The sequence below is a fragment of the Ostrea edulis genome, chromosome 2 (assembly GCF_947568905.1).
Source record: "Ostrea edulis chromosome 2, xbOstEdul1.1, whole genome shotgun sequence".
NCBI classification, from domain to species: Eukaryota; Metazoa; Mollusca; class Bivalvia; order Ostreida; family Ostreidae; genus Ostrea; species Ostrea edulis.
The window spans coordinates 80,164,550-80,177,409 of NC_079165.1; the positions used below are offsets into that span (position 1 = coordinate 80,164,550).

General features: G+C 33.4%; 1 protein-coding gene across 50 annotated transcripts in view; it reads left to right on the forward strand.

Annotated features, from left to right (window-relative positions):
- Nucleotides 1-12,860, forward strand: part of LOC125682373 (dual specificity calcium/calmodulin-dependent 3',5'-cyclic nucleotide phosphodiesterase 1A-like) — a 196,329-nt gene that overhangs the window by 165,751 nt on the left and 17,718 nt on the right. For 25 of the 50 annotated variants that reach the window (XM_056154997.1, XM_056155004.1, XM_056155000.1 and 22 more), the window contains 4 exons: nt 1,322-1,345; nt 6,819-6,860; nt 11,974-12,156; nt 12,539-12,605. In XM_056154997.1, coding sequence (XP_056010972.1) covers nt 1,322-1,345; nt 6,819-6,860; nt 11,974-12,156; nt 12,539-12,605 — 316 coding nt within the window. The remainder of the gene's footprint in view (nt 1-1,321; nt 1,346-6,818; nt 6,861-11,973; nt 12,157-12,538; nt 12,606-12,860) is intronic. The other 25 variants (XM_056155025.1, XM_056155009.1, XM_056155016.1 and 22 more) reach the window with 3 other exon arrangements.

Sequence of the window (12,860 nt, forward strand, 5' to 3'; positions counted from 1 at the left end):
AAGTTTGTCATACATATATCGTTAAAATACGCTTTCGGTGATTGTTTTCTAGAAAAAAATTAATCTTGCAAAACTAATCTGATTTCTCAAAATAGTTAATTGAATAAGTTTAAAGGTTCCAACATATTCAAACCCATCAAGATTATCAATACAACTCTCATTTGTCTTGGCTACTAGAAATCTACAAATCAGAGCAGACCACTGTAATTGGAAGGAGGAGAGGTTTGCGGTGAATCGGGCCTCAATGAATCAAAAGAGGAACCTATATAAAGAAGTATATTACTCATGAATATAACTTTATACCTTAATTCCTGAACTTCCATGTTTGAGGCTCTCAGCGATTTAGATCTAAATATAAAATCTAGAGTTATATGAGTATCGGTTGAAGAAGAATGTTTACAGCACTGAGTAATTAAACTAATCAACCCCTAGTCCATTGAGTGACTTAAGAAAATTCAACCTCTATCAGAAAATCTCAATAACTTCCTTATTTCTTTAGATATTTTAATAATTGACACATCATTAGAAAGGCCAGGTATTTTTCTTTAAGATAAATGTCAAAATACATATTCAAATTATTTAGAGTAAAAAATATTAGTTAAAATCAAAATTATAGGATAAAAATAAAATACCGGTAAGTAAAATTTTTTATGAATTTTTGCTATGAAGTTAAAGAATCACTAACATTCTTGCATCTCTTAAAAGAGCAAATTATTCCAAAATAAAATGGTATATGATATGTCCTAATTTATTGAAAAAGAAGTTCATATATATTTGAATAAATGAAACTTGGTGGTTCAGAATATTGAATGAAATCTGGGGTTTCGTATTAAAACATATTCCGGATCAAAGATCTCAAAATTGAATTCCAAATCACCTTCTCTAACTTAATTCTTGAAACTGTCTCTGTTAGCTCCTATTTTTGCTGACTAAGAATGTCCATGATATCAAAATCTTCAATACTATACCAAAGTTTTTAATTGTCAAAAATATTTGACCCTACTGCTGTCAATTGCCATCTTTTTCACTTCGTTTTTTAGATTGTCCATATTTCTTATTTTTTTCTGCAATTCTCGTGATGTAGTCTGTCATATTTAATAATGGATGTTATGTCTGTATACCCAAAATACATTGCAGAAGATTTTGCACAGAAAATATCTTCTATATTTAAGAATAACATGTTTACTTTCAGTTTGTATCGGAGACTGCTAAACCAGTCCACCTACTTAAAAGGAAAAATTTTATCTGATAGGTTTAGCGTTTAAACAGATAATGTGTTTGCTTTGGCCTAATTTCTGACATGAATATTTAATGATTACAGTACTAGTAAGGACACTACCAAAAAGTAAGTGGTTGTTGCACGTTCTGGACGACTTGTTTTTGCACGTTCTGAACGACTTGTTTTTGCACTTTACAAGTGGGTGAACTTCTAGAGTTTTGTTTGTTTATGTTTTAGTGACTGGTACTTCAACAGTTTTACAACATTTTGTTTTTCTTGTATTTGATGTGTATATAACATGTTTTGTGAGTTTTCTGCATATACTCCTGCAGTGATGTATTTAATATCCTCAATATATCTTATGATATTTAGCATAGCATTACTCTAACCCCGGTATGTTTTAGAAAGCATTTGCATGGGTATGATATTACACCAGAAAGTTAGTACTTTGTAGACAAAAGATCACAAAACTGTGCCTCAGAAAAATAACCCAACGTGTTGTTTTTTTGAGTGAGTATATGCAGAAATAACTGTTTTAGCGCCAGGAGATATATAGTTATATTGGGCAGAACTAGTTGTAGACGAAATTCATTGCTGTGATTGCTTTTAATTAGACTACAGACAAGTAAGGCACAAAAGCTTTGTACATAAACACTAATTGTTATAGATGAAGCTGTTGACATTTTGTGTTAAGCGTTGACGTTCCTTCTGTCGACGACAAAGGTGATTCGTTCTTTTCCTTGTAGAGTATGAACTGTTTGATTGATGACATTTTAGTTTCCACATCCAAACTCGTTCTTTTTAATTTGAAACTTTGTAGTTTGAATTGACAACGTTTTGGTTTCAACATCCAAAACCTGGGATTTTATGTAAGAATTAAATTTCTCGAGGTATGAACCGCATCAGCACTTCATGAGAAGTATGCCAGCTTGAAGAATTGCAGTTCATATATACATGTATACCCTCGTGTATTTTCGAAAACGAAATTTCTTATATTTACTTTTACTTTCATTTCTATTGGAATTCCCAGCTGTAAAGTATATATACTCTATTTTCTGTATTCTTATGCAAAACGTTTACAAGTGCTGCAACACATTCATGAGGAAATGGCTTTCATCAGAATTTGTAGAGGTATCAAAGGCAAAAATATTGGAAACGTAAATATTTGAATATGAAAGTTTGTGTTGACTTTTGTAAGGGTTTTGTTAAAGGGGTATGGACATGATTTTGGTTCCAAAAACTTGCTTGGATATTTGATTAATTACGATAGTATTTGTTTTCAATAGAACATAATTTCAAAAACTGATGAAAAGATGTATTTGAGACATCAAAACTTTTCATTTTCAAAACAAGGCATGAACCCTAGCTGTTTATAAGTCACGTGAATCAACTATCAGTTGATGACTTCGGTAAAAAAAAAAAAAAAATGCTTTTACAACAAAAATGTTCTGTTCTCTCTTATTTGTGCTTGCTCCCTATATTGGTTAATCATTGACGTATGTTAAAATGTTGAATACTTTTGACATACATTTAGAAATCTTCAGGTGTTCTCACCCCTGCAATGTGGTCCCCTGGCTAAATATAAGAAAAAGGTGTGGACAAACACAATCTTAGGAGCCATTAAATTTTATGTAAATAGAAAGCATACCTTGTGTAAAAATATTTTTAATCTTCTTCATTATAAAAGATCTTTACTTCTATAACAAAAATACTGTCAATTTCAATCGATCAAAAATCGTGCCCATACCCCTTTAATTCACACAGAATCTGAATATTACAAATATTGCAGAAAAGAATTTCTTTTGTGATGTCTATAGCATCAGTATTCCTTTCAAAAACAATCTAAAGAATTTCACAAGTGTTTGAAGTATAATGGAGTGGTCTGCATAGATTTTATCATGTACTGCCCCAGTACATAAGGAACTTGGTGTGATTTTAATATTCCCTACTACATTTTTCATTAATCTTTGTGGGGGGAAAAAGTTGTACGGAAATTGATTATTAGGATTTTTTTGTTACAAGGCAGTAATTTTCCTGTGTCATCATCAATTTTACAATAGGATTTTTTATAGTGAAGTCAATTTACATGTTCAGACCTCAGTTAAGATGCCAATCAGCAGATTAAATCTATGATGAAGAAAGGCAATGTGAAAACAGAAGAATTTATCGATAACTGATTTTTCCAAAGCTAAGTTTATATTAAGCTTGTGTCTATGTATTCAACTATATAAGGGAATCCTTTGAAAAATATAAATAACTTTTTTGTATGGATACTAGCTAGGGACCTCTGCAGTTATAAAGAATTCAGTTTCTCCATGCAGGAATTCCTTATAAGCAGGTTTCCCGCTGTACACTGATCGATGACCTTAAAATAGATTTCATCAATTTGATTTTTTAAATCAAGATGCAGTTGAGTAAAGAATTTGATGATGGAGAATCTCCGTTGTCATCGTTCTATAAGAGCCAAGTTTGTTTAAGTGTACTTGTTAAATAGGTTGATTGATAGAGGTTTTATGCCGTTTCGGCAATATTTCAGCCATTTTATGGCTGTTGTTAAATAGGTGTGCGTTTGAGACGGCCATTGGTGACAAATTTCAGGTTACAGATATAATGGATGTTGTAATTGTTGTAGCAGAAAACACTGAGCTACTGCTGATTCTTTATACATGCATTCAAAGATACCTCTATCTAGCAACAACCACGCTCTCTAGGTCTATCAGAATAATATCCGTGCTTCAAATCATGACCTAGCTATAGCTTTAAAAAAAATTCATCAGAAGTTAGAAATATTTGAATTTAGCATTTTACATAACAGTTGTTTTTCACAATAAATTATGCTGGAATAAAATTGTACCCCTGATTAACTAAAGAAACACGACAAATGCATAATCGAATTATAGGCATTTTAGGAATGGTGTGAAAACTGTTATATATATTTTTTTTATTATTTTTTTGTTGTTGTTGTTGCATTCATTGAGACTGCACCTTATTGCTTGTATGCTGTAAAGTGAGCAAAGTTTACTTTCATATCTTTGTTTACTGCATTACTAGCTTGTGCACATCTTATTTGAAAAGATAAAAGTGCTTGATTACTGATGGCAAGAATTTGAATATTGACCTTTGACATTTTGTAGGTATATAAATAATGTTTGATAATGTTATTGCCTTTGACAATCAAGATGCATGATGCAGTTTTGTGACATATTAAAATTATCAGCTTCATTTTTACTGCTTTATTAGGTTATACCTATTGCAATTGGTCTGCATCTGTCGTCGTGCGTTAACAATTGAACATTTTTAACTTCTTCTTGATAACAATATACCATTCCAATTCTTTTCAAACTTGGTTTGAAGCATTTTTGGGACAAGGGGGACATAAATTGTAATTTCAGGATTCCTACACCCCCGGGGCCTTATGAGCAGGGAAAACTTGCTGTCATAGATTGACCAATTTTCAAAAATCTTCTTCTCTACAACTGCACATGTATAAGAAAAACTAAATGCATACTTGCATAGTAATGTAGAGCAGGAAAGACCTCGACCAAAATTGTAGATTTCATGATCCCCAGGGTAGAGGTTCTGATGGCAGGGTGGAGCCAAACTTGGTGTATAGTATTTATGTGCAAAACATTTAAAAAACATCTTCTTTACTACTGTTGGTATTAAATTGAAAGTAAATGGATATTTAGAATGAGCAGGTATAGCCCTTTACCAATTTGTAAATTTTGTGATACCAAGGGTAGGGATTTTGGTATCAGGGTGAGGTCAAAATAGTAAGTAATCAAATAATCAGATGTGTTAGCAATTGAATATTTTAAACTTCATCTTGATAACTACTGCCATTCTAATTCTTTTCAAATTTGGTATGAAGCATGTTTTGGACAAAGGGGACATAAATTGCAAGTTTCAAGACTTCTGCACCCCCCTCACCCCCTCGGCCTTAGGGGCAGGGCAAAATTTGGCCAATTTTCAAAATCTTCTATACGTACATCCACACATGTGTAAAAGTTAAAAACAAACGCCAAATACATATTGATTTAGAACAGGAGGGCCTCTACCAAAATTGTATTTTGGTATCAGAGTGGAGCCAAAATGGTTAGTGATTCAAAAGTGTTAACAATCGAGCATTGCATAATCAGAACAGAATTTTTTTTTCTAGATTTCATAGCCCTTGGGACCTAAGTGATACTTTTAATACTCAGGCGACTGATAAGGCCTGTGGGCCTCTTGTGTGTGTGTGTGTGTGGGGGGGGGGGGGGGGGGGGGTATGTGTGTTTTACCACAATTTTTTACTTCCAAGATTTTGTTTACAGTTAATGTTGTCAGAATGGATACAGAGGGAATGCTGAATGACAAAGTTGTGTTTAAATTGTGCAGTGAAATATTGATATTTACTAATTATTTATTTACTAATTAAGAAAGTGCTCACTGAAGTAAATGACTGTAACTTCGCCTAAAACACACAAGTATATCTGCAGGACATTGTTGATTGAGTTATAGTTCTATATCTGCCTGGGAAGTTGTTCCTGTCAATGAATGTTTAACTACATCAGGATAACTATTAAAAGCATTTAGAGACAGCAAACCTCCGCCTATTTTCCCAAACTCTCTGTTTAACTTATTAATGAAGCCAGAAGGGGTCACCCAGGTCAAGGACTGACCGTGCTTGCGAATGCTTATTGTGTGATATGAGTTGCCTTTAATACTCACAGATAAATCTGGAACCTTCTTCATGTACAGATCGATTCTGAAGTTTTCCTGTCTTTTGTGAAAATTTGAATTAAAATCCATGTGTACAAAAAGGAATGGAAACATAATTGAGTCTCATTGGCAGGGAGATATTGTAAATGAATTTTATTGCAGGAAAAATGAAATTCACTCTGTAACCCATGTTGGCCACCTTTATATATAGTACACCAGTTTCATTATACATTTTACTTGCTGCGATTAAGCAATAATTGTAATCTTTTCATTGCACCAGATGATGGGCATGCCTGTGTGATAATCTTGTTTGGTTTTTTTTTTTTGGTTTTATTTTTTATGCATGAGAATGTGATCTGAACATTTCTTTGAAATGTAAATTGATGAGTTTTAAGACTTCTAAAACATGAAACTCTTGCATTTGGCAATAACCTGCAGGATAGAAATGGAAAGAAAGCAATAAAATTGGATCGGAATTTGAATTCATGTCGATCAACCATATTCTCTGGAATCTGCCGTTTATCCCATTGGAGTAGTATTCTAAATCTATTTACAACACAGATTCCTGTATCACTGATTAGAACATTTTGTGTTTATTGTGTTTGAATGCTAATTTTACAATATAAACGCAGCCTTATCCTATCGTTTTTTTTTCAACCTCATGTATCAGGTTTGCTACATCGCACTAAATTTCAATATGTACCGTAACATTTCCCCCCAGTAAGCAATATTTCATGAAGATACAAGAAACTTAATTATCACATGTTCCTGATGTCATAAACACAAATGTTTGTAAATGTTCCTGATATGTTATAAAAACAAATATCCCATATGTTTTAAAAACAAATGTTCCTGATGTTAAAGACAGGGTATTTGTAAATTATGCGTCTTTTTTCAGTTCCGTAGAAACACCAACTTCCTTCCCTAAGTCGCCCCCAGAGTAAGTATGAGCTAGTTGCCCAGTATTTTATTAACTGCATTGAAGTCTACTAACAAAGTACTACGGAAATGAGGTGATTACCCATCTTAGACATAGACTGACTTAATTAGAACATAGTGTGGAGTTTTATAATTAACATTGCCGTGTTACATTTCACCTCTTGTCTAACATCAAACAGAGATGCTTCTATCCTTATAGCAAATAAAGACTTCCTGGTACATATATTAAAATTCGGTCGAGCTTTTAAGCCATCTCATTGGTAGTGTATATTGGAAAATGTTCACCCCTCGTTTTATTTTCGTTCTTCTCGCCATGATTGTTGTTGGAGGATGAATTTAAGACTGGACATAGTTATCTCCCTTTTAACACAACTGTGTTTTGGCAAAATTAATTCACAGCAAATTCATTTACACGTATAGAAGGGGGGGGGGGGGGGGGGAAATAAGGTGAAAATACCCATGCATGTATACAGTTAATATGGAGATTGCATGGATTCACTTCTTCATGTTGATGAAGTTGGAAGAATTGCCCGATTATAAAATTGAGCAGGAAAATTATTTGTCAAAATAATGAGTGTTTTCGACAAACTCTTCACCGTTCAAAATCTTGAATTATTTGTTGAATTGATGGAGGAAATATTTGCATAGTGATGAAAATGTCGAATTTCTCATTCATCAAAACTATGATTGAATTACCAAAGGGTTGTGCCATCAAGGAACAGTGTGATCCAAGGTCAGGAATTTGACCTTGAAGATCTAGAAGCAGTGATCTAGTGTCAGTAATGGACTGTCTATGTATCTCACTGTCGCGTCACTTCTGACAGTGAACTGTCAGTTTGAACCGTGGATGTTGATCATGACTTTGATAGAAACTGGATCACTCCCTCAGTAATTACAGTAATGGCTAGAAGTATCTGTATGTAATTTGAACACATTCAAATTAATATGGAATGTAGCTAGTGTGTAACATAGATTTACTAATCATAGATTAAAGGAGTCTGTTTTTCAGTCTTCATGGTACACTGAAGACAATTTTAAACATGCATTATATGACATGCGCTTGAACAATTCTGGTCTTTCTTCACCAGCTTTCAACATGAATTAAACTGGGGTGAGATTTTGCTGTTGGACAGGAAAGTGCTGATATACGATTTGTATGGAAAATTATGAACATGATTACAGAACACAAGGATATAGACACACAAATTGTTTTATGTGTCAATGGAAGATCAAGAAAAGATTGTTTCTCTTTGTCTTTTTTATGTTTTTGTGTGCAACTTTGACTTACGCTTGATCAATTGAAATGTCAAGGTCGAAACTATGTGATTGATAAAGATCAACTGAAATGCAAGGTGAAATTTGTCACATATCAACAAGGCCATGCTCAATGGCCATAGTTTCACAACACACATCTTGTTTACAGAAATTCATATGCATAATATGTGTATTGTCATGTAAATAGCAGGACCTTGTAATTTTTTTTAATATTTTCAGTTATAGTTGTCCAGGGTCTTAGGCCATGAAATTGAGATAATGTCATTTCTTATTGAAGTTTCACAATAAAATAAGCATAGAAATTATAGCAAAAAAGTGAGACGGAGATCAAAAGTATATTGGCTTGTTTACGGCCACAAAGCCTGTACAAGTCGGTCATTATTTTGTGATTTGCTTGTGTCGTTGGTTCTCTGGGGAAAATTATTAATCAATATTTTGAGTAATGACTATAGATATATCTACTTTTATCAAGTTGAAGCATGAAATAATTTCATGATGTGATTTCGTAAAAATGAACCCCCTTCAATGTCTGGTGGTAACTATACATATATAGGGCCATTTAGGAAATATGTTAATGTTTGATAACATTCAGAACTAATTCCCAAAAATGTTGGACTTTGTGCATTTTGATTGTATATATAACAACACATTAGACTTATGGGTATAGTATAACAACATGGCAGACTTGTGGTTTAAGTGTAACAACACATCATACTTGTGGTATTAGCATGTGTAACACCATGTCAGACTTGTGGTATTAGTGTAACAACACATCAGACTTGTAGTTTTAGAGTAACAACACATCAGACTTCTGGTATTAGTGTAACAACACATCAGACTTGTGGTTTTAGTGTAACAACACATCAGACTTGTGTTTTTAGTGTAACAACACATCAGATTTGTGGTTTTAGTGTAACAACACATCAGATTTGTGGTTTTAGTGTAACAACACATCAGACTTGTGGTTTTAGTGTAACAACACATCAGACTTCTGGTATTAGTGTAACAACACATCAGACTTGTGGTTTTAGTGTAACAACACATCAGATTTGTGGTTTTAGTGTAACAACACATCAGACTTGTGGTATTAGCATGTGTAACACCATGTCAGACTTGTGGTATTTGTGTAACATGTCAGACTTTTGGTAATTAGTGTAACAACACGTCAGACTTGTGGTTTTAGTGTAACAACACATCAGACTTGTGGTTTTAGTGTAACAACACATCAGACTTGTGGTATTAGTGTAACAACACATCTAACTTGTGGTTTTAGTGTAACAACACATCAGACTTGTGGTTTTAGTGTAACAACACATCAGACTTGTGGTATTAGTGTAACAACACATCTAACTTGTGGTTTTAGTGTAACAACACATCAGACTTGTGGTTTTAGTGTAACAACACATCAGACTTGTGGTATTAGCATGTGTAACACCATGTCAGACTTGTGGTATTTGTGTAACATGTCAGACTTTTGGTAATTAGTGTAACAACACGTCAGACTTTTGGTTTTAGTGTAACAAAATGTCAGACTTGTGGTATTAGTGTAACTACATGTCAGACTTGTAGTATTAGTGTAACAATGTGTCAGACTTGTGGTTTCAGTGTAACAAAATGTTAGACTTGTGGTATTAGTGTAACAACATGTCAGACTTGTGGTTTTAGTGTAACTACATGTCGGACTTGTGGTTTTAGTGTAACAACGTGTCAGACTTGTGGATTAAGTATATATAACAATTAACATGTCAGACTTTTGGTTTTAGTGTAACCACGTGTCGGACTTGTGGTTTTAGTGTAACAACATGTCAGACTTGTGGATTAAGTGTATATAATAACATGTCAAACTTTTGGTTTTAGTGTAACCACTTGTCGGACTTGTGGTTTTAGTATAACCACGTGTCGGACTTGTGGTATTAGTGTAACAATGTGTCAGACTTGTGGTTTCAGTGTAACAAAATGTCAGACTTGTGGTATTAGTGTAACAACATGTCAGACTTGTGGTTTTAGTGTAACTACATGTCGGACTTGTGGTCTTAGTGTAACAAGGTGTCGAACTTGTGGTATTAGTGTAACATTGCATGCAACTGTGTAGTCGTACTGTAACAATGCTTAGAATTTCATTTTGTAAATTAGCCCATCTAATATTGTACGGAGATCCAAATTAGAAGCAGAAGTTTAGAATTGTGGATTAACAAGTGTGGGCTCTGGGTGATAAAACTTGGACAAAGAAGCTGAAGTTAAGAAATGTGGATTAGCAATATTAAGTGTGGGCTCTGAGTAATAAAACTTCGACAAAGAAGGCTGTAGTTTGGAAGTCTGTGCTCTCTGAGTTTTAAATATAACTATTGATCAGTATAAAGGATAGCAAGTTAGAAAACAATATTTTTGTCTTTAATCATAATTTATTGACCTTTATCTTCAAAAAACAAATGGGTATGTAACCCTAAAGTTAGAGAATCACACATTCAATACCCCATTATTTAATGATGATGGTTTAAGCACACCATTCAATACCCCATTATTTAATGATGATGGTTTAATCACACCATTCAATACCCCATTATTTAATGATGATGGTTTCTGTTGAAATTCTAGCAACCTGTGATAATTTAAATTAATTTAGGTTAGCTTTATTTGGGGTTTTTTTACAGTACATTTGAAAGACGCAAGCCCAACAGGCAGGTTTAGTAAATGAAACAAATTCTTATGAACTGCATGCACCCAGATTTGACCATGCACACGAACAGTTCTTGTCATGTTCTTGTGCAGACATGTTTTGCATTATATTGAGTATAATTTCATGTTTTTTTATAAATGACTAAATATATAGAACCCAGTCAAACCAAGGTTTTTGAAAACCAATCATCAGAATGAATCGATCGTAATCGAGTGTAATGCATTTTAACATGCCCATTCATGATCTGGTAATTACAGTTGTGATCCAATTTTTTGCCAACTTGAAACAAATACATTTTAACCAAACAGACGATATTGTTAACCATGCACTTATAATTGCGATAATTTGTATAATTTTCAAATTATAAAAGTAGGGCATTAGAAAGTTTGATAGTATGTACGTTATAGTTTTGACTTACGAGTTGTGAACTGCAACTTTGAAGGAAACTTTTTAAAAATATTTGAAATTTTCATCAAAAGGATTTAACATGTAGATTTGTGTTTCTATAGTAGACTAATAACTTCTGGTCCTGTAGAAAACATACAGACTTGTAACTTGTGATTCTGTAGAAAACATACAGACTTGTAACTTGTGATTCTGTAGAAAACATACAGACTTGTAACTTGTGATTCTGTAGAAAACATACAGACTTGTAACTTGTGGTTTTAAAGAAGATTTATTGATTGATTGATTGAATATTGTTTTACGTCCCTCTCGAGAATATTTCACTTATAGATTTATTGACTTTAACATATAGTTTTGTATAACACTTAACATATTTTGTAGAAAACTTTCAGATTTGTAACTTGTGGTTTTGTAGAAAACAATGAGATATGTAACTTGTGGTTTTGTAGAAAACATTGAGACATGTAACTTGTGGTTTTATAGAAAACATTGAGACATGTAACTTGTGGTTTTATAGAAAATATTGAGACATGTAACTTGTGGTTTTGTAGAAAACATTCAGACTTGTAACTTGTGGTTTTGTTAAAAAAAAAAAAAAAAAAAAAAAAAAAAAAAAAAAAAACATTCAGACTGCATGTAACTTGTGGTTTTCTAGAAAACAGTCAGACTTGTAACTTGTGGTTTTGTAGAAGACTCACTGACTTGTAACTTGTGATTTTGTAGAAAACTTACTGACCTGTAACTTTTGGTTTTGTAGAAGACTTACTGATGAGGACGATGAACTCAGCGAAGTAGAACCCGATGCAGTCCCCACAGAGGTCAGAGATTGGTTGGCCTTAACCTTCACCAGGTCAATGAGCAATGTCCGGCGGAGAGGACTGGAAAAACCCAAATTCCGCAGTGTTGCCCATGCCATTCGGGCGGGCATCATGGTGGACAGGTAGGGAGACCAGATGGAGGTTGTAACAGAATATAATGTCTAAATTAAATGTTATCAGGATTTACAAATGTGATATAGCCATATAGCTGGGATTTTTGGCTGGTATGTAATTTTGGCCTCCTTTAGCAATTTCCAAACATTCATCAAAATAAAAATCACTAAATATTAGTATATTAGAATATATATATTGTATGAATAAATAAAACTGAGTTCACCAAAATATTCTCCACCAAAATTAGTGGCATACCTTGTAGACCCAAAGCTGCCAAATTTGTGTCTCGCCAAAAAACCATGCTATATTGTATGTCACAAGTTGATAATGTGAAATGAAATAGAAGTGCATTTATATAAAGTGTTAACAGAGCACTGTTTTCTGCTGTAGAATTTACAGGAGGCTCTCCAGTTCTGCCACATTACATATTCCCCCCGCTGTCTTGCAGCTCCTCAAGGTAAGACGTAACATGCAGCAAGGAAAGAGTGTGGAATTAAGACTTGTAGCTGTTAAAGGCAGCAAGTGTTAATGTTTAATCAGCAACATGTCAACAAAAGTTGGTAAAAGCCTGTAAATTGTTAGAGAAAGATATAAGTTAAGATTCCCCACTTCAGCATTTAACCTAATTACTGTTTACCTGTTATTGTTTTGGTTGTTGTTCTCAATAAAAGATGTTCATGACTTGCAAATTATTTTGGATCTATTGGGCATT